At 37.3% G+C, this 22,703-nt stretch overlaps 3 protein-coding genes and 1 non-coding gene across 5 annotated transcripts; 2 read left to right on the forward strand and 2 right to left on the reverse strand.

Annotated features, from left to right (window-relative positions):
• Window positions 1-3,996: 3,996 nt before the first annotated feature.
• LOC122075923 lies at window positions 3,997-8,155 on the reverse strand. The gene is made up of 6 exons (XM_042641147.1): window positions 7,870-8,155; window positions 7,009-7,074; window positions 5,264-5,416; window positions 4,683-4,768; window positions 4,490-4,598; window positions 3,997-4,318 (listed from the first exon to the last, which is right to left on the reverse strand). The coding sequence occupies exons 1-6, from the start codon at window positions 8,035-8,037 to the stop codon at window positions 4,151-4,153; spliced, it is 750 nt and encodes a 249-aa protein (XP_042497081.1). The 5' UTR covers window positions 8,038-8,155; the 3' UTR covers window positions 3,997-4,150.
• Window positions 8,156-8,689: 534 nt separating this feature from the next.
• Window positions 8,690-12,468, forward strand: LOC122075235 (histone-lysine N-methyltransferase ASHR2). Of its 2 annotated transcripts, none has more exons than XM_042640195.1 (2): window positions 8,690-10,022; window positions 12,164-12,468. In XM_042640195.1, the coding sequence occupies exon 1, from the start codon at window positions 8,821-8,823 to the stop codon at window positions 9,994-9,996; it is 1,176 nt and encodes a 391-aa protein (XP_042496129.1). In that variant the 5' UTR covers window positions 8,690-8,820; the 3' UTR covers window positions 9,997-10,022; window positions 12,164-12,468. The 2 variants fall into 2 exon arrangements, with proteins under 2 accessions (XP_042496129.1, XP_042496128.1); XM_042640194.1 differs by having other exon boundaries at window positions 8,690-10,001.
• A 566-nt stretch (window positions 12,469-13,034) lies between these two features.
• On the forward strand, window positions 13,035-13,154 carry LOC122077685. Its single transcript, XR_006139926.1, has one exon. It is a non-coding gene; the product is annotated as a U5 spliceosomal RNA (small nuclear RNA).
• Window positions 13,155-14,318: 1,164 nt separating this feature from the next.
• On the reverse strand, window positions 14,319-19,641 carry LOC122075541 (cystinosin homolog). Its single transcript, XM_042640602.1, has 8 exons — window positions 19,416-19,641; window positions 19,147-19,279; window positions 18,215-18,304; window positions 17,998-18,122; window positions 17,257-17,299; window positions 15,617-15,734; window positions 15,440-15,489; window positions 14,319-14,679 (listed from the first exon to the last, which is right to left on the reverse strand). The coding sequence occupies exons 1-8, from the start codon at window positions 19,532-19,534 to the stop codon at window positions 14,533-14,535; spliced, it is 825 nt and encodes a 274-aa protein (XP_042496536.1). The 5' UTR covers window positions 19,535-19,641; the 3' UTR covers window positions 14,319-14,532.
• Window positions 19,642-22,703: the final 3,062 nt, after the last annotated feature.

Consider the following 22,703-nt stretch of genomic DNA (forward strand, 5'->3'; position numbering starts at 1 on the left):
ACAATGGACGGTCACAATCTGATGTGTCCTAAACAGGTATTTGCCAATTTCATTGATCTCGAAAATAGCCAGATTGGTTCAAAATTTTGCCTGGAAATCCTTCTGCATTTATCTTTGTACACTTTCAGAGTTGATTGTGCTATTTTCTTTCACTCTAGGATTTTTTTTCTTTTTCTCTTTCTGTTTTGTTTGTGTGTGAGTGTGTGTGTGTGTGTGTGTGTGTGTGTTGGGGGGGGGGGCACATGCACTCGAAGTTCCTTTAAGCCTTTATTTATATTTTTGTCGGAATGGTGTGCTGGCTTGGTGCAACTTTAGTTCACCTATATATGAGCCCGAAGAAAGCTCAAGTCTGACATATCATGAACAGATGGTTATATGATCCTTGGTTAGGTCAGTCATATTACAAATAGGATCAGACCCTTGCATTGGTATGCACAACATTTAAATGACAAAAAAAAGTAAAAATATAGCATAAAAAACTAGAAAATATTCACAGAAAAAAACCCAGAAAATAAGGTACTATATATAAGACATTAAATTGAAAATCGTATTGTAATAGTTACAACCACTCAACTCAGCCTTGTCAAAACTAAGTGGGTCAACTACATGGATCCTATTACAATAGTTACAGCAGTGGAAAATATTGTTGTATCAGAAGCACCAGCAGTTGTAGGAAAAGTAGCAGCAGACTTAATAGTTGCAGTAGTGGCAGCAGCAATAATGGTGATAATAATTACTAATTAGTACAACAATTAATATCCTATCATTTGGAATAATTATTGACAAGTACTATCAATAGTCATATTTTATAATTTTCGTTACCTCTTGCATAACAAAAATCCTGTAAGCAATCAACAAGATTCATTTCCTATTGCATTTCAGCCTCCATCAACACCCTCCTAAAATCAAAGTCCCACTGTGAACACCTCTAGTACTACTTTTATGTCTATTTGTAATTTGTATTTTCCTGCTTATTATTATTATTAGGGAGAAAGATCCCTGCCAGGCTGCATTGGTAAGGGGGGGGGGTAATGACGTCTCTGCCCCCCCTCCCCCGCGAAATGTGAAAATCCCAACCCTGTTGATGCCCTCAAGCTGGTGCAGGGGCCACACAGCCTGGCAGCAATCGGGGTGTGGGGAGGGGGTGAATTCCTCTATACCCTTTGCTGGAAGAGAAGTTCCAGTTTTGCAAAGTCTACCGAATTCACATATGTTCAAGCTTAAAGCTGATAGAAGCATAAAATTATTCTGGGTGATTCTTGCTGCAAATGCTGAGAATTGTAAATTTAGTCTATGAAGAGATAGCTGCACTTTTTCTTGACATGACTGGTTTGTCTCAGAATCAGCCCATCCTTGAATCTGGGGTAACAAATGTGTTGTTTTCTATGGAGGTATTATGTAAGAAATGTAGTTGAACTTTTTTTCTCATTGTTTTGAATTTGGAATATAACACATGGTCTGTTGTATGAAAAAGGCAAATTGGGGAAGAACCAGACCCCTAAATGTTAGTTTACTAAGCTGAGTCATGCGATTACATTGGCTTCCATTCTCCTTGAATTGGTTTTCTATACCTGTTTCTGCTCACTATGTATTGGTTGGTTTGCTGTCCATGACCCAAGAGAGTGACTATTTTGAGCACTTGCACAACTAGTGACATTACATGATAATTTAGAGGCATTAAGCATTTGCACAATTAGTGACATTGGATCAAGGATCTTAGCAATTGAAGGTTCCATCTTTCAATAAACCAAGAAGTATAATAGTGTGTATAAGGCAAATGTTCTACAAACCCATCAGTAGATTGGTAAGTTGGAAAGTAAAAGGTGCTATTTTTATAACAAACTTTAGAATAAAGCTGTGAGTCGTCTGCTCCTGGTTGTGGAGTATTCCTTTCTAACAGCAGAAATGCAGATGTTAAACATTATAGTTCTTTGTTGGGTTCAATCTGATAATTGATAATTCAGAACTGGTCATAGGTTACTGTTCATTTAATGGTGTTGTCTTGCTCTGATGGAAGTTGGATTTTGGTCTGATGTATCCAAATCTAGCTACCTCTAATTGAGCTTCTATGATCAAATATACTGATTGACAGGAGCATCTGGTGAAAATGGAGGTTGTTTCTGTGTAGATTATATAAATAAAACTACGCTTTTAGATTTGTTATTTAGGTGTGATGCAAGTAATAATTTTTCACTAATCCACATTGCTCTGTTTTCTCGTAGGGAACTCAACTACCATATTCTTAAATGCTGGTCAATGTGTTGAACTGCAGTGAAGCTTCAACTTGATTGAACCACTTAAAAAGAGGGTTCAGTCCACCTTCCTTCCTTCTCTACTCCCTAAATTTGATCAAGTGATATATTAGCGTGGTTGAATGGAGAACCAGAAGCAGGTAAACTGGATATCTGAATTAGTGGCTTCTCTTAACCTATTAACTGCCCATCCTCGAACCTGATCTGATCCAAAGTCCAAACCAGGATGAGATTGACCAAACCCAAAAATGGAAGGCAAGAGAAAAGCGGGTAGGTTCATAACTTCACATGGAATGGATGTTTGGGTCGAGAACTGTGACAACTGTCACCATTAGACTTTGGAGTACTAAGAATACTGTACCTTACATTAAAATTGATTTAATGACAGGAGCAGTGAGTGTGAGAATCTGAGGGGTAAAGAGAGGTGGAGAGGAGGGTGGAGGTTTTAAATTTCAACATAAATGCATCTCTACCTGTTAATCTATGCCTCTGCAAGTTCTGTTCAGTAAATGCCATGACTTGTGATCACAAAATTCATCAATTCAAGTTAGGGTTAGTTGGAAGAACAATAAAGATTTGGAGGGAGGTCTAATCAGGAAATGCTCGTTAGAAAGGTCAATATCACCACAACACATGTCAACAATAAAAAGGGCGTTACCACATGTGCGAGGTCTGGGGGTGAGAATTACTCAGTCTTACCCTGAGAATGTCGAGAGACTATTTCGACGGCTTGACCATCAGGTTGTAACATTCATACTTTACTGTTAAATCAAACACACCCGTTTTTAAGGTAGAAGGGAGAGCGATCGAGTTAGCATTACCCACATACTAAAAGGGGGAGAATACAAGTAAAGGTGTCAATCAGTGGGTTTGGTCATGTTTGGTTTCTGTCATTGGCCAACCTGAAACCCAATCGTTAAGCAAGTTTGGTTTTGGTCGGATTTATTCCAGTTTCTTACAGTTTTTTGTTATCAGGTCGTAAATCATAATTGGGCTGCTATTGGTTTTGGCTTGACCCAGTTCGGGTTTACATGTATATATACACATGGAAATGATCAGAAATCCTTCTGTTTTTTTTTTCAGTGTCTTGTCAAGTTATTATTGATCCAGTCTCAGTTTTTTATTGGGTTCGATCCAGTTATCGATCTCTATCGGTGCATTTGGTTGATGCAACTCGATTTTTACAAGTTTCATAAACCCAAACTGATAAGGATTCGATTCGATCTAACTGAACCAGTCAGTTTCGGTTGGTCTTCCTGATTTGGGCTGAAATTTTACAAGCTTATGTAAAAGGGGTTCATATCGTTAAATGAAGAGAGAATGCCTATGAGGGGAGAGGGGGAGGGGGCGTGTAAATGTACGCAATGGCTTGTCCGCCTTAAATAAAGAATTAAGGTTAATTGCAAACAGGTGCCGGTCCATTTCAAGTCGAATCGACAGATTCTGTTGTTAAACCTGAATCACGAACTATGGGATCTAGTTTATATAAACCAAATATCAGAGAATCCTTGTTTTCCCAGTGGAAGTTCACATTGCTCATCTCAGCTGACATTCCAACGAGAATAACAGAATATAGTTTATTATTGCAACATGTTAAGTTTAAACTTCAGAAGTCGCCTCTCCTGCGGGGTAGGGGGTAAGGCTGCGTATATTTGCCCCTCCCAGACCCTGCAGTAGTGGGAGCCTTGTGCATAGGATTGCTCTTAATTTACCATGATTAGTCACAATATCACATACTACCATATTCTAAATGGTTCCAAAACTATCACTAAGCCATGAAACAACTTATAATAATAGTCTTTTGTACAGAGCAAATGGATTGAAGCCGGAATGTCATAATTTGTGAATGAGGGTCATTACTTCATTTTCCCCATAGAAGGAATACCAGTAAATAAGCTTTAACCTTGGATGCCAAGCAACCTCATGAAGCCTTCAATGTCACAAAGATCTGCAAGAATGACTGCACCTCCAGTGCTCACCTGTTCCAGCTGCTCTTTATTAAATACACCTGTACAAACTCCTACTGCCAGGGCACCTCCAAACTCACCAGCACGAATATCATTTGGCTGAAACACAAGAAGGAAAAGTACATATTAGAAAAACATAACTTGTACACATATATGATTATATATGTAATAATTCAATTTGATGGGAAAGCAATCCAACAGGGGACCATAACCAATATACATTTGAACAGATTAGCCTCACAGCAAACTGAAGAACAAAATGTGGCGTACCGTGTCTCCAACATGAACCCGCAGGTCAAATTCCCCAGGGAAAAGCTTCTCGGCCCTCTCTGCTGCAATCCTTACAAGGTTTCCTCGATCAATGTGGTCGCTTCCAAAGCTGATATGAAAGCATTACAAAATAATACAATAAACAGAGGTTTTCAGACTAAGAAGAGAAAGCACTGACAATATTTCAACTTACCCTCCGAAATAAGGGGCTGTGAAGTATTTTTTGATACCCAAACCTTCCATCTTCATCCATGCAATCTCTTCCAAATTACCCGTGACCTAAAGAGTGAAAAAGAAGGGAAAGATTTCAGATTTAATAGTAGAACAGAAGATAAGCTCATCTAGGCAACCTCCCAAAGTCAAGATAACACAGTCAGCTAAGAAGATTCCCATTCAAATTCATCACAAGAAGGCTCCCCCATAACTTAAGATGACAAACAGCCTATTGTACCAACAACTTTTACCACATTTATCTGAGTTCCATATGAGTATTTTGGGCTTGTCAGTAACTCAACAATTTGGTTATTTTGAACATGAATTCTGAAGGAATCACTCTAATGTTTATTTCCAAGACCTTTTGAGACTAGCAGAGCATCTTTGCCACCAAAAGAAGAAATAGGAGCTGATGTAACACTTACCCTCAGTACATACAAAACTTGAAGGAATTCATCCATTATCATACAGAAAAAAACTTGCTCAATGGGTAAACTTAAGGGGATAGCCTAACATCCCATCAAGCATTGACATTGTAGAAGAAGGGAATGGTAAACATACCAAACCTATGGCAACATTTTCGTTAGATGCCAATGCTTGAAGGAGCGATTCGATTCCAGGAAGCACCTCAAGACCCTCTCCAACATCTTTGGCATGCTCCAGAGCATACTCTACCATTCTTGACTTTAGAACAGGCAATTTTTCAGAAGCCACCTTCACAAGGGAAAAAAGTGGAATAACAGTATTTCAGAAAAGTAAACATACACCATTCTACAAATACTAGATATGAAAAAGTGTATACTCCTGAAAAAAATGTCTTTGCATAATGACAGAGCAGGTTGAGAAGAATGCTGCATTTAATTCATAAAATTTTCTGATATTGATGCGAGCATACAATGCATGCTCTTGGTATCCAGAATGCTACCATCCTAAAGTCTGAATTGGCATGAAAATTGCATGCTTTAGGTTATTCCTTATAACTTCATGTTCTCTTGCAATTGTTTCTCTAGAGTTAAGAAACAAAAGTCTCTCGTTGGTACCAAAGTTATGGAAATCACTGTTAAGGAATAGACCTTGAACATATACTCCAGGGGATGCCCCTTCTTGCAGATGCAGGATATACTAACCATAACTTTCTGCAGTACAGTTTGCACAAGGCAATAAGCCAAACCAATGGGAGACACAGTGTGCAATTTGGACAAAATTTTAGTGAACAAGGATGTGGAAACATTTACATAAAATTTGGGACCAGCTAAGCTGCGGAAGAGATTCCATCAAAGAAGGCTTTGGTTTAGGAGATTGCAACTCGCCCGAGGTTGGACAGGGTTGGCTCCATTGGCTCCACTAATCTACACTGATATATTTCCAGAAAGCATTTAATCTTTTGTGTGTAAAAAGTGTTTCCCGTCCAAATAATATGAGCTACAGCCATTATGATGAAATCACCAATTGCTGAGATGTATCTACACTAGATGCAAAAACTATTCTACATGATATAATATTGTTTATAAATTTGTATTGCATCTATATGCTATGGTACAGCGCTCAGCAGCCAGCGTGAAGACGCAGGCTCAAGTCTTGAGAGTAACTACTTTGTGCATTATGATGAAGTCCAACTAATATGAGCTACAACCATTATGATGAAATCACCAATTGCTGAGATGTATCTTGATGCAAAAACTATTCTCCATGATATAATATTATTTATAAATTTGTATTGCATCTATATGCTATGGTACAGCACTCAGCAGCCAGCGTGAAGATGCAGGCTCAAGTCTTGAGAGTAACTACTATGTGCAAAAAATGTGAACAGCTAGGACAATCTCCAATCCGCCCCTCTAAGGACCCCATGAAAACAGGACTTACTGGGATACAGGCATACAGCATTATTACATCCATAGGCATAGTATCTGATAATGAAGAACGTAATAAATGTTCACATGAAATCTTCAAAAACAATTAGTAACCATGTAATTTATCCTGAATTATGACCAAATATACTAAAGAATTAAATGAGCTAACCTAACAGTAGGTAATCAGAACAATATAACCATGTGCAGGACAAGAAACGGATTATAAATAAAGCATGAAATTAGAATGCGGTACACATGGATTACAGCCTTACATCCATATCTCAAAAAATATACATGCTTTAAAAAATGACAGTACTAAATATTCAATTTAAATAATGCCATTGAACATCTTTCGTCAATAATTACAAGGGTTACAGAGCTTCAAATCATACAATTCAGAAGTATCCAGTGAGTACAAAAATGAGAAATGTATTAAGCACCAAAGTTACCAACTTCAGATGGTATGCCGTAGTGCACGAGTGTATTCACAATCACTGCAGGATCAGTTTGTCCATGATGCTGCAACAAGTACATTAATTGTTAATGAAACAGCCATTCACTATACCTCTTCCATCAACAACAACTACCAAAAGAGAAAAAATGTATGGTTTTGCAAACAGGAACGAAAATGGCATCTTCTTCATACTATCACCTAGGAAGCTGCTGCAAATGATCAGATCTTCACAAAAGCAAGCACCCAAGACTGCATTGCCTTGTCACAACAGTCAACAACTACCAAAAGACAGGTGACGGGTCCTTGAGGTTTTCTAAACCAAAGTTGGGATGACACAATTTAACAGGTCTAATGCGTTGGTCACCAATACAGTAGCATTACCGTCATTAGGAGGCATTTGGGAGGTGGTGAAACTATCAAGCACAAATAAGAAAAGTGACAATTTTAATTTTTGGGAATGCAACGCACGGAGTTCATGCCCTGAATTTTTATATAACCCATTTTCTAATGGGCTACATGAAATTAAGTTATCCGAAGCAAATCATAAACATTTTTTTAAACCTAACCGTGGACTGCCCATATTGCAATCCTCCTCTTTCTGCAAAAGTAGGAAAGCAGTGTAATAAAAAATTATAAAACCAATCTACGCATCCAAGTTTTGAAGTTCCTGCAAGTTATGCGAAAGTGGGTATCTCATATATCCAGAAAGGAAAGAATCATGATGTTCAATTCACCCCTATAAGGAAAGCAAACGCAGGAATTACATTGCACTGTAATAGAGAGGTCCTGAAAATCTCTAAAGAAAGTAACAAAACCACTCCGATTTCGTCTTTGAAAGAGAGAGAGAGAGAGAGAGGGACCTCAATCACGTCAATGGTTCCTTCGATGCCAAAAACGTCGAGGAAAGCGTGAGAGAAAGCTCGGCGGTGCAGTCGATTTGATGAGGGACCCGTACTACGCATTAAAGTTCCATCGACATCGAACGTCACCAAGACTCTCTTCTTAATCGCATGAGACTCTCCTTCCATCTCTTACTCTGTTTCTTTCCCAATTCTCAACAATAGTTGCAGCCTCGCGCTCTACGATACTGTAGTGTTGCTTTATCTTTGCTTCCACCAAACACTCCACCCCCAACAGTTCCAGAATTCGGGGTGTTTGGTTCGATAAATCTTTGGGGTGGTGGGCGACATTTTTTAAAATGATAATTCTGAATTTTTGGAGTTGTTTGGTTCTACTAGGATGACCCTCATAAGTGAGCATCTTACTTTTCATAAATGACCATATTACAAAGGATGTGTTCTAAATCTGAGTTCACCTCAACACTTAAACTTAGATTTGAGCAACATTTTTATCACCTAGTATAAAAGGAAAAAGTACAAAGTCGTTCTCTACGGAAGCCAATATCTCAACCCGCGAGAAACATGCACTAGCCTTAAGGCAACCAAACGATTTTTCAGAAAGAAACATAATTCAGAAAAATATCTATCAAAAGATTGACATTCATATTCAATACATATACCATTTGATTTACCGAACCAAACACCCCATGGTTTCTGCCACGATCACAGAACTATTCTATGTACTTGACACCGAAGGGGAAACAATGCTGCCAGGCTGCGTAGAGTACGCTGGTGCTGGAAACCCGCTCTTATTGGTTGTTTCCTACAACTAGAGCGCTGGAGCGCAAGAGCGAGAGAACGAGAGAGCGTAAGCGCTATAGTTTTTCAGTTTTGCGGCCCTACTGAACAATAGAAGAGACTAGAGAGTCGAGTCCCCATTCTACATAGCTACCCATCGGAGAAGAGAAGAACATGTCCGAGATAACATCAAATCCGCTTATCAAAGTAAAGGAGATTGAAGGGAGAGGGAGAGCTTTGATTGCTTCCCAGTCGGTAAAACCTGGTCAAGTACTTCTCAGAGATTCTCCAATCCTTGTTTACTCCGCTGTTCCTCTTCAAAATGGGGTTCCCTCTAACTTCTGCTCCAACTGCTTCAGAAGGCTAGACGCTTTGGTCCCTTCGTCTCCAGCCATTACCTGCAACTCCTGTTCAATTAACACCCTCTTCTGCAGCCCTAATTGTCAATCCATCGCCCTTGCCTCGTCCCACTCTCCCTGGGTCTGCCAAGCCCTAAACTGTATCCGTAACTCTCAGTATCTAACCCCAGACCTCCAAATACAAGCCCAGTTCCTTGTTTCCGCTTACAACCTCACTGCTGTCTCCCCTTCCAATTTCCAGCTCTTACTGTCACTTCAAGGTGAACCTCCTTCTACCCAGAATGCAGAAACCCTTCTCCTCCACTCTTTCATCGCTTCTCTCTTGCCTCCTCAGAGTTTTGCTGGGTTTTCTCCGGAGCTTACTGCTGCTCTGCTCGCAAAGGACAAACAAAACGCCTTTGGTTTGATGCAACCATTTGATAAAGACAAGGAGAGAACAGTGAGAGCTTATGTTATCTACCCCAAAGCTTCTTTCTTCAACCATGACTGTCTTCCGAATGCTTGTAGGTTCGATTATGTGGATAGTGCTGGGGATCGGAACACGGACGTTATAGTGAGAGCTATCCATGATATTCCGGAAGGGCAGGAGATATGTTTGAGCTATTTCCCAGTGAACTGGAACTATGCGGACAGGCAGAGGAGGTTGTTGGAGGATTATGGATTTACCTGTCAATGTGACCGTTGTAAGGTGGAGATGAATTGGAAAGAGGAGGAAGAGGACGGCATGGAAGAGGACAACGAAGACGACGAGCAAATGGAGGGTTCAGAGGGTTCAGAGGAGGACGAGAATGCCATTGAAGAAGATGTTGATTTCCCTCACGCTTATTTCTTTCTGCGATACTTATGTGACACAGAGAACTGTGGGGGTACATTGGCTCCGCTACCACCATCAGAGGCTACTCCTGATCTCATGGAGTGCAATGTTTGCGGGCGGATAAGATCTCAGGAAGAGGTTGGAGAGGAGTCCAGAGATGGTATTATGGTGGACTAGTGAAGGTACCATTACCAGAATTTGGGGTATTAATTTATCCTCTCTTATTTTACCTTACTTTGATGCTTCATTTATCAAACCTCCATTACATTTTTAATGATTGATTTCTTATATGATTCATTTTATCTCCTATTTCAATTACATTTGAGCTTTAATGCAGTCTTCCTCATTATGAATCTATAAGTTGCAACTTCTAGTGAATTTCCATTGTGATGGCTGTTTGATCAACAGTGTGGTTCGAAAATCATTTGAACCTAATGCCATTGAATCTGCATGAATAAGTCATCTTTCTAACCCAAAAAACGGTTCTTCTAGTAAGGGCTGCCCTGCTTGGAAATGAATCTCAATTTATTTTTTCAGTCTATATGAATGAGTGAGGTTATTTCCAGCTGCTTTTAAGAATGACGAAAGCATGTCTTGGTATGTAGCTATCCAGGTATTACATGTATATGAATATGATGTACGATTGCAATTTCATAGTATACATAACCTTAGCCCTCTGTCGATATTGCCATCAGAATCATGGTCTGTCTGGTATGCCCCTCTTAACTAATGATGCCTCCCTGGACTGGTTTTGTTGTCCAAAGTAGTTGATATTGATGGGAGTTTGATTTATTAAAGAAGGAACATAGCTACTTTGCTCTGTTGAAATCCAGGCTACTGGTGGGGCTAGAAGAAAGCAAATGGATGAATCCACTTTCAACTTTGACTTTACATTCTGCCCTTCAGGCTGTGGCTGTCAAAAGTTTAACAGAAAGGAGGGGATGGATAACCATTAGGGAATGCATTATGAAGATATCCTTCATAATGACTATGAAGGGTAGGAGTTTATCAGAGTGGAGTCCAGGGTTCTGGTTTTTGTCACAGCATTTCTGTACCGTGCTAGTGCTGGGGAATTTGGTCCTGGAAATCACTGTTAGAGGAACAGATAAGCCTCTGCAATAATTTGTTTTTCTTGGAAAGGCATTCAGGTCATTGTGATATGTCGTATTCTGTTTGCTTTAAAAAGTGGTTGATTTTCTTCCAAGTTCTAACCATGAAGTTGCCGATGAAAAAAAAAAAAAAAAAAATCTCTAATGAACTTTAAGCTGCAAACTCTAATCACCCTGAATGCTGTGGAGTGTGGGCAATAGAGAGGAACCAAACAACCATATGTCTAAATGGTTGTTAACTTAGTATAAAGATTTTGTATTAATAAGTATAATAATATCTTAGCTTTCCTCCCCCAATACCGTATTACCATAAATCACATTGAGTTCCTGGGGAATATACACCTGATGGGAATAGATATACCAGGGGACTTAAAAAGGTTTTAGGAATTATGAGTCATATTTGCAGATGATTGATGTTTATTTAAAGGTTCACAAGAGTTTAGAGCTTCATATGTCACTGCAAGAAGTAAAAATAGAACAGAAAAGGCAGAGAACATCTGACTAGGCTGACTGGGACTGGAACTGGAACTCCTATCTGAATTATGAAATCTAAGTTGGATTAACCAATTAAATACTTGGTCTCACTGCTGCCTGCTTGAATTCGAAGATAATATAGACCTGAGGAAGTTCCTAAATTAGGAAAAATTCTACTTCAATTTACTTGGTTTAGGAATGAACTAGACTTGCTTTTGAAACTCTAAAATTCTAAACAGTCTTTCCTATTGCAAATCAAACTTACTGCCATTTATGACTTTAATGAGAACTCTCCTCTACCCAAGTATAACTATTTTCATCCCATAAAACACTTTTGAAGAAACGAAAGCCCGTGACTCTGCTTGTGAAGTTTCGCAATAAAAAGTTGAAAGAAAAACAAAGTGGAAAATTTCCAGTTGATACCAACAATAATTCTGTGACTAAAAAATTCAGCCAAAATTACTTTGATATGTGTACTGAAAAGTATGACAAAATATATAATTTACTTGCACTTTCCAACTACTAAATTTTATTATTTTTGGATGATAGTTAGTATTTCAGTCAAATAACTTGTAGATTTGTCTACCATTGTTAATATAACTCTCCACTGAACTTCTGTTGGTTATCGTTGGCGGATTGAATTTATATTTCTTTCGACTTTGCAGTAGCTAGGCAATTGCATTTGAATGTTTTACAGAGATTGCTGCTTTGGTCTTCATGACTGTGAATACTGACCTCTCTATCTCTCTCTGTGGGTACAGATCAGGGAAGGATCTACTATGAAGAAGCTGGAAGCTGGAAGCAGGAAGCAGGAAGCAGGAAGCAGGAAGCAGGAAGCAGGAAGCAGGAAGCAGCTTGGGTTATAAGTTCATGTCCTACTTGTGCTTGTGGAACAGTTTTTTTAACCCTTTTTCCCCGTCTTAGTAGATGGGGGTGGGTAGGTGATAGGGTGAGAGGAGCATGATATAAAGAATCAAACAAATCTATTGTTGCCATTGATTTGTACTTTAATTTATCGTGTCCAAATGGCAATACTAAAAGAACACCCACATCTTCAAGTTTTGCAGAGAATTGAGTTAAGCTGCTTTCATGCTGCGAAGTCTTTCTTCTCTTTTTCCCCAGTTGTTCCCTCCAGATATGAGGTTTGAATGTTTCTGTTTCGAAGTTTTTCCTATGAATCTAAAGAAGGGTTTACGGAATACATCATGGACTGAATCCAACCCATTGACACCACCATCAATCCCCACAAATCTTCCATTTTGGTTCTTGTAAGTCGATTTAGTTACACCCCAGCACAAGCCCAACAATGAACAAGGGAATGTGTAGTTTCAACTGTAAATAAGCTAATTTCTCATGACCTTCACAGAATTTACAACCATTTGATCTTTAATACATTATTTTGGGACAATCAATAAACTCGGAATCGGGATCAGAATCAGGTCCTGTCCATTCCATTTCCAATCAGTATCGGAATTGGTCAAATTCTGTTTGAACCTTAAAAATGGCTCATGCTGGTCAATCAATCCATCTTAAAGTTTAGAACAAGGAAATAGTCCCACATCGGAATTGTGAAGCGATTGAACCCTCCAACACTCTATTTAAAAGCCACTCCACCATATCACACAATCACGCAGCCGCGCAGTGAGCACAGAGCGAACTATTCTTTCGCCTTTTACTAAAGAATACCGTGTGCTCGTTGCACATAGCGGCATACGCCAATTTTTTGCTGAGGGTTCTCTAATTTGGAGAACCCTACCAAGATCAGTTCCTAAATTTTTTTTCTTAAATCCTGAAGCTCTAAAGCTGAGAGCAACATTCAGGTCTATCAAATGAAATTTCGTGGCACTCAAAAGCACTTGCTTTGCTTACTATCAATTGTAAAATCCAGAGTAAGGAAGGAAGAGGAAAAAAAGGGGAATTCTAGAAGATGATTTTATGGTAATAAACACTGTTGGACATTGATACCCAAGACTTCAGTGGTGGAAGATGAGACCTTGGGAATGGTTATGTTTAGCACACCATCTTTCACTTCAGCCTTTATCTTCTCGATTTCCATATTGTCCGGCAAAGCAATTCGGCTGCTGTAGCTCCCGTAGCTCTTTACAGACATTTTTCCTCTTCGGATTTGGAATTGGCTTTCTAAGGAACGAAATCAGAATCTAACGCAACGCAACGCAACGCAACTACTGTGAGGAATAAAGCAGTACTGGTTATACTGGTGAAAGGGTCGATTTCGAATCCTTGGGTTTCCAAAGTCCTCCAGAATTCCAGATAGAGTGGTTATTTAAGGTAAAAATCACTTTGAAAATCTTTATCAGATGGCTGCACGGCTCCAAGTGTTGTAATGGGGTCAGTCAGTGCAGAGACAATATCGCCCTGTGACCCCAAAGCCCTCCAACCTTGGACACGCAGACGTCCCAATAAGTGTCATGTCGCAGTTTGGGTGGGCTGAATTTTGTGTATTTGCGAATTACATTCTGATCCACTTCTCCAAAGTTTTCTAATCCAAGTATGCCAAGTGGCAAAACAACGTATTGAGTAACTATATCACTACAATTGGGGTGCATGGATATGTAAAGAGATTGCATTTTAAAAAGAAAAAATCAGGTATTACCAGTGGGGTATGCCAACATGTGAGAGCTTTATATGAATCGCGGCCTAAAATTTGACATGTGCCTAATTCACATAATATCCTAAACACGTCATCATTTTTTCACGTGATAATGGTTATAAGGCGAGAACGCAGCCCAGGCACTGGAAGATGGTCAAAAATCAAGGCATCTAAGGCGTTAGTTCAGGCTGAATCACCTTGTTGCCTAGGCAATGCCTCGATAACTATGCACGTGGCACATTGAAATATTTTTCTACAATTTTCTAGACATCCAGAATTTCAGATCATCCTGTTTACAGTTGTACTAGTACAGTAAAATGAAAATATAACATTAGCACCCAATACAGTTTAATTTAATGAAGAATATTTACATCAAAGCGATATGACAATTTGATAAATTAAGGGTTTAATCAAATCCTAGTTTTTGCTGTTGTGTTGTGCTAAGCAGGTTCCAGTTTTTACTTGTATATGGAGACCTTTTTACAACAATAATGCCGAGGCAGGATAGGCCGATAGCCTTCATGCGTTCTCTGCCGGCGAGGGATCAGAGGACTTCAGAAGTGGAGCTGTGTTTTCCAAATCAACCTTTGGAGAAGCAATATCATTCTTGGATGGATATAGCACATAATGTTGGAACATGAAGAGGAGGTCAAAGAAGACAGACACCTGGAAAAGAGAAGAAATTCAGTTCTGGACCTTTTAGTCTCTCTCAGGAAAGAAGTAAACTACAGGGTACAACAGGCACTACAGATTTGAATCTAAATTATCATCAAGAAAAATAAAGAACTTTGAGAATACATTCTTTCGAATGAAATACAGGTTTTTATTGTTGCACACATGTATTGTGCAGAAGAAATACATTGAGAAAAGGTCAAATCAATCAAGAGTTCAGTTCATAGTAAAGCAGCATGATTGCCTATCGGTTCACAGTAAAATTAGATGTTCCACCCATACCTTCGAGTGCTAGATGGAATATTCTTCCTTCTTTCATTTTTTCTTCTAGTTTGCCTCCTTTTTAATTTATTTTTTTTAATGCTAAGACGCTAGGTGCCAAATATTGGTGACACTGAAATGAATCATAGCTTAATGATATATATTGGGTATTGAAGTTAGAAAGACATGTACATTACAGTAGAATATGAAAATACTATCGAGTTATCATGGTCATCATACAGTACTGCATGGAATATTGCAGAAAACTGTCTGTTAATGCAAAAGGTTGCGGTAAAATTTGCTTGTTATATTGTCCTTGCATCTCAGATATGAATTTCAATATGTTATACCTCATTTTATGGCATAGTACACAGAAAGATTAGGACCAAAGCAATGAACATACATGCAAGTACTCAATGGCAACAAGTATAGGAAAGAAATAATTTTTATCAGTGGATATGTTGTACTGAGAAAAGCGAAACAAATTCCATACCAAGGAAAGAAGAGTCTTCCCAATATTCCCATAGAAGTTCACCCAAGAACCTGCAAGAAATAGGGTTTAAATACATCATCATGCAACTGAGTTTTTTTCCCCCACTAATAGGGAAATGCAGACAGCTGAGTATAAATTCTGATAGGACAACTTTTTGTGACAAAAGAGGTAACTCACCCTGGTCTATAGACTGCATAGCCATCTGTGCATAGTTCATTAGACCTCCAAGTAAATCTAGCAAAATGTTGCCGATACTCCATCCTTCTGTGCTCTTGCGGCCAAAGTTCATGATGGCCTGAATTTCATTAACACAAGGTGAATGACTAGTCTTCTGAACTTCTATTTTTCAGGTATCAATAGAGGCTAACCTTTTTCAGAATCTTTTCATAAATAGAATGTAAAACATTACACGAGCTTAAATTTCTCTTTCTTATGTTAGGTGAGAGAATTGAGACCCACATATTAGGTCCTAGTTGATCTCACCTAAGAGTCCGTCTAAAAAAGTTACTACTACTGTGACAGTTAGTATTTCAATTATTGGACTGCAGGGGATCCAATGGGAGTAGCTTTTGTTTTCATTTTTTCTGTGTGTGAGTACACGCACATTTTACTGGGCTCTTGAGGGTTTGGTGATCATAATATTAAAACTGTTTTTGCTACTGAATTGTAAGAACAATAAGATAAGAGATTATTATTTGCTTTGTTCATTGGTCTTTTATTCTCAAAAGAATTGAGAGGGACCAATCACAATCCCACCTTCTCAATGACTTCATAGTTTATGGCTTCGGAATGAGCTAAGGGTGTGGGACTGGAAGTCACAATCTTTCTCCAACAAACTGCTCCCGTAGCATGTTGTCCATGGCTTTAGTCCTTTCTGTTATGCAGGACAGGCATGGATGTCTTACAAGTGTGGCGGCTCTGCTCTTGAAGAGAAACTCAACATTCGAGAGGGTACGAGGGATAATGAGGTTCAAAGGTAACAGTCAAGTAATAAGAGAGGGGATGTCTTAATTGATCTGAGGAACTTATAATGAATACAGAGTGATAGATTGTTCAAGCAATAGGACGGATTAGTGGGCTGGTTGAAGAATGTTGTCATCGATGAAAATTGCAGATTGTGACTGACACATCTAACTTATCAAATTTCAAATATTGTTGTTTATGAGAATGGATTCTTAGATCCAAATCACAGCTTAAAGCACTATAATAGTATAATGGCTACAAAAAATGCAACCTATACAAAACAGTATTGACTTGGAACATTTTTATTCATTGGAATAACCACTCATCTAAAATGCATACCCTCTTCTTCTTTGTATATGTAAAACAGAAAAGTAGGCCCCGTCTAGACTAAATTAGACGCAGAGAAAAACATCCTAAATAGGTTTCCTAGAAAACTACGACTCTTTCTGAGTAAAAAAGATAATCAAAAACCAATGTAAACTAAAATAGAAATAAAACCTGAAGTCATAAATCACTAACCAATTATTACATATTTCTAATTATGAACCATATTCTGGACTATAAATTCATAAGGGAACCATGACAGAAAATATGTGCTTTCTCATAAGACATATTATATTCCTGGTTGTAAGGCTATTCATTGCTTTCATGCCCATCCAACTGTTAGCCAATAAATCTTCCATTAAGAGGCCTATAATTTACCCACCTTCAGGCCCAAGGCCCATGAAGGTTATAAAGGTGCTGATTTACATCCTCTTCTTAGCCTGAATCACAGTCATATGTATGCGAAAAAAAAAAATCAAGGAAGACAGAATGCACCATGTATGGGAGGAAAAAAATTAAGCGCAAGAAACCTGGGGAATGTATTTGATGGTTGTCATGATGACTTGTATTGTGCTGCAATAAAAAAGCATTGTCAAAAGATTAAACTCAATCTACAACTAAACCAATCAAAATTTCCCCAAGAAAGTTTCAAATAAATTGAACATATAAAAGTTACCCATTGCAATAAATTATCTACCTTAGCCCATTACTCAAACTTGATATTATTAGCTGTAGTTTTTCAGTGAAATTTTAGAAAGCTGTTTATCAATTTATTGAAAGCAACCATAGGATCACATCAAAAGCAGCTAGATATTTCAATATTCACGTGGAAGTTCAGGAAGAAATGCATCTGTATTCCAAGTTCTAACCTATTCTTTCATTTCCTTTCATAAAAAATGAAGCTGAAAGATATCTAAGGTTCTAGCAGAGAAAATGTAAAAGTGAGGCAAACAATTCCCAAATAAGAGAAACTAGTCAAATCAGCTTTATTTGATAAAGCAACAAAGATGAGCAATAATAAACTATACTGATTTTAATAAACATGTGTGAAATGAAAAGAAAAGAAATTCCCTTTAACTGAAGTGTGATTCTCTATATTAGAAGTACTTTAAGCAAGCTTGAGATATGCAATGAATGTCACAGAACTTACACATAGGTAACTTTACCCAATTGATCACAGAAGATTTAAATTGAAAAAATCAAATTATGTTTTTCTCAAACAGTTAAAAAATGGGCTCAAATTATGTGCTTTAGTGGGAGACAGAACTTACTTAAAGACAGATATAAGCCAAAGCCATGACTGGTTTGGCAACGCTACAAACACACAGACTGCAGCAGAAATCCAGACAGCAGATGTGATTGCCATACAAGTCTTTGAGACCTTTTGATTCCCACGCTGTAAATGACACATCAAGAAAATTGAGAATTTTGTGCTTTTCAAGAAAAAAGAAAACAGATCATTTTAATTCAAATGACAGAATCATTTACATCATAGATGATAACTTGAAACAAAGTAATTGCGGTCAGCAGAACAGCATGTGCTGAGAAAGCTACATCATTTGCAGCGACTGGGATCATCTGCGAGAAAGAAAGCAACCAGCAAGAAATCAGTAAACAATCACACACTCACACACACACAAACCCTCGACCATATAAATCGACAACCTTTTGATACATTCAAAAAAGCAAAATCTTAAGCAAGTCGAAACAGAAGATTGAATCAGTAAGAACTCTCAACAGAGAAATAAAAGAAAAGCAGATTCAATGTCTAATGGTCAGGCTCTTGATTGAAGAAAAAAAAAAACACGTAGTGTATCTTGCTTTTAAAAAGGGTGGGGAGATTGTTTTACCAAGTTGGCACCACCATTTCTTAACACAACTTTAAAGGTCTATTCGTAAGGTCATATTATCAAGAGAAACCATAAGCTTGATTATAATGGCATCTCAAACATAAAGCAAAATGAAAATTAGCATGAACTGTACTCAATCGCTATTTCAAATTAAGTGCTTCATCTTAACACTCAAGAAAAGTTAGAAATGTTTATTAAGATAAATCGCCAGACACCTAGACGACAAGTGATTTATAAACTACTCTGGCATCCATTAGCTGATTGATGATGATATCCCGCAGCTAGTTCCAATTTCAGTAACTGGTGTTCTTCGAATGATAAACTGATTTGGTTGACCAAATTAATTCTCTCTTTTTCATAATTCAGAACAAATGCAGGAAATCAAGTAGAATGAATGTTGAAGGGAGCATTAAAATCAGAATTTTTAGGTTTCAAATTCAAATAACGAATATATAGACAAATTCACAAAGCCGAAATGGATTTCAATCACAATTATCATCATCCCTATCAGAAAAATCAGCTAGAAACGTAAAGCCCGTAAGAAACATAATTTTTTTTCCGATCACGAACCTCTTTGTAGCCATACTTCTCGTGGTATTGCCTCTGAATAACAGGGCTAAAGAAAAGGGACGCATTGTAGATGAGATACGATGAGTGTTTCGTGAGATTGAGAACCAAGAAGTCGAAGTTCAACCCCACAACACTTCAGAAACAAAATTCAAACAGAACCCATATCACAAAATCTTATTAGGAAAAGATATAGGGGGAAATGGAAAAGAAATACACAAAGAAGCAGAGAATAAACCATAATCAATGCAAGAAAAAAGGAATAAAAATACCTTTTTCTTCTGAAATTCAGTATAGCCTGAGGATAGAAACTAATAGACCATGAGAAGAAAGCAATCCAACCAAAAATTTGGTAAGAAATTTCGAGAGGAAGAGAGTTCCACGACGCCATTTCTTCTCCCACTCAGTGGGGAAATTGGAAATTCGGATGAAAACCGCCTGAAGAGGTTCATGCCCAGAGAGCATGGGCGAGAGCCGCCCACTATTTATGCAATCTGTCTGTGCAAACAAAAAGATCAAAGCTGCCACATTTTGACCTTTTTATCAAGGAAAACTTGTGATTTGTGAAAATATCCTCGCACTTTTACGTATTCTCAAAACTCCCTAAACTCACTCTATTTACTCAAACTCCTCAATAAAAAATCCTATATTTCACATTTGATTCCAAAAAAAAAAAAACCTTATCTATTTTTCTCTTATGCTGTTTTAAAATAGTCAAATTATCCCTTTTATTAATAGATTCATATTCATAGCTGATCTTTTTTTTTTTTCTCCCTCTCTTTTTTCTTCTTCTGCTTAAGATGAAAATCTTTATGATTTTAAAAACTATAATTATTATCGTATGCCATATAATACCCACTCTAAATCTTAAATTGATATTAACATCAAATAATGTTAAATGATTTTTTATGTCAAATTTTATTTTTATCATATAGCGATGATTATTGATACTTAAAATTTATAAGTTTATTTGTCTAAATTATCATCTAATTTTTAATTAATTAAATATAATTAATTAATCATTTGAAATTTTTAATCTCTTACATGATGAACTTCTATTTGACGGAGAGAACCACTGTAAGAAAAGCACCGTGATCAGTAAACTTTTAAAAAACCAAAAAACAAAATATATATATATATATATATATATATATATTTCATACAAAAATAAGTGTGCAATTATAATAACCAATAATAAGAGGGATTTTTAGAGAAATGTGATAAATTAAAGGGTTCAATTTTGTAATAATTCCTCTCTTATGATTCCTATTTCCTGCTGTAAGGCTTATCATGAACCTCAAGGAATCTGGACGAAAATCAGGAGAAGATTCATTCTCTTTTACCCATGTCAGGTGCTTAAATGTGACGAACTACAACACATCTCTGTGCCTTCGTCATACTACGCATGCGTTGAGCGAAGCTTTTCTCATAATTGAGGGTTCCACCATGGGATTTTTTTTTTTTCGGGTATGAAGTGAAATCAGGATCATTGATTTTTGTCACAACTCGTGGGAAGGTAAGCAAATGTTTGAATGTGAAGCTAAAATTTGACGCATGATTAATCTGGATATTGATCTGTTTATTTAATGGTCAAAATTACCACCATCAACTTCAAAGTAAGGATAATTAGGGTTAGGAGTAATTTTGGAAGATCACCCACATAGTTTTTCCTTAAACATTGTTGAACATACTTTAGATTTTCATGTCATTTTATCTTTTTCAAAAATGAATTTTTTTTTTTTTTGTTAGAAAAGGCATCTGTGAGGATTGCATTTTTCTCCAGCTTTGGTGAAAGAGAAATTATTTCACCTTGATTAATATATTATGCTTGGACAAATGTAAGAAACAAGAAAAGAAAATTTCAAAAATTCAACATATAAGGGGGAATAATCATGACCTTAGAATCGTAGATGAATCATTCTATATGGGTGAAGGAAATCTTTCTTTTTTGTCTACCATATTTGATGTAGGAGAAAGTTTTTCCTTTATTTATTTATTTTTGGTTTGAAGGAGAGTTTTCCTTCATTGCACTTGAAGGAAAAGTACTATCATCAATGGTTGTATTTCTCTATCGCCTATTAGAAAGGATTGAGACCGTCTGTAATGTAACACACATCCAATGACTAGGAATGCCTTGGATTACGTGTTTGATTGTTCCTAATCATTACTACAACCCCTGTAACTCTACACAGGAGTCCAATCTTATTAGAGACCATTCTCCCTTGACCTTGGGTGTGGAAAAACTCGGTCCTTCAATTTTTTTTTTTTTTTCAAACCAACTCAGTGTCATTTACTTTCACGCAAATCAACAGAAAAACATATGTTTAATTTATCCAACAATAGGTAATTACTCAACATCCCCAAAAACCCCACACCCAAAAAAAAAAAAAAAAAAGAGTAAAGTAAAGGAAGTTATCCATTCGGAAAGCACTGTTCACAAGGTGCAATAGAGTGCGCCTTTTCATGGCCATTACAAAAGGTTTTATCGAAAGAAAGCTAAGGGATGATCCATTTGATATTTTGATGTCTCCACATCAAGCTTAGATTCTATTGTAATTCCTTTGAGATGTTGAAAGACTTGTGTTTTTGGGTAGAAAGATGTTGAAAGACTTGATCCATTTAACATGTACCGTTTAGTATTTGTTCATAAATAAGCTACAAAAGATAAATAAAGAGTATTAACCTCCTCATTACTACATCAACTTGTACATTATCATCAATTAGCTTCCTTAAGAAGATCCGTTTTTGGAGTTTCTAAATCATTCAATACATTCTCAGTTCTATTAACTTTGAGATGTAACTTTCAAATTCATGTTTGGTGTATTTAGTAAACTTTACTTCTTGAGGGAAGTTAGATAAGAGAGAGAGCCCACCTATTTTAATCAAGCAGAACATAATAAAATGAGATAACTTCAGTTAAAAGATATGGTTTTTTTTCAAATTAATTAACATAAAAACGTAATATCATCACTAATCTAAAGGCATAATCAGTTTTTAGTAACAGAAAATCAAATATTAAAACACTCAAAAGGAGTTTACTCTTGTTAGTTCTATAAATTGGGTCCTATTTTCTAGTGCCTTCAATCTTTTCCTCGCAACTGATCTAAATTAATATTTGTGTGATCACATTCCCACCACCCCAAACTTGCAGAGGATCAACTATCTAAACCAACTTTACAAGATCAAATAAGGTGTCTTTATAGGAGTTTCTTGCAATGACCCAGGTGGGAGTTTTTTGTTGATCATGAGAGGTTTAGTTGGAGAACAGTAGCAGAGGCAACTACAGAGAGGTTACAAAGGCAGGAGATACAGATAGGAGTGCTATAGGTGATGCTGCAAAGATGATAGCCAAATGGGTAAAGCTGTTTGGAGAAGGTAATAGCCAAAAGCAGGGAACCATGGTTGGTGGTGTTGGGCTGTTAGGCATGCCTGGATATAACCCAAGCACTGAAGCTGCTTCCACCATGACTGCACAAGTTGCACCCTTTGCAGCATTAATGATGGTTGAAGGTATTGGACCAGTTGCAGTGCCAATCCAACAAACTTTGAACCCAATGGCT

This window comes from Macadamia integrifolia, chromosome 4 (genome assembly GCF_013358625.1).
Source record: "Macadamia integrifolia cultivar HAES 741 chromosome 4, SCU_Mint_v3, whole genome shotgun sequence".
Taxonomy (NCBI): Eukaryota; Viridiplantae; Streptophyta; class Magnoliopsida; order Proteales; family Proteaceae; genus Macadamia; species Macadamia integrifolia.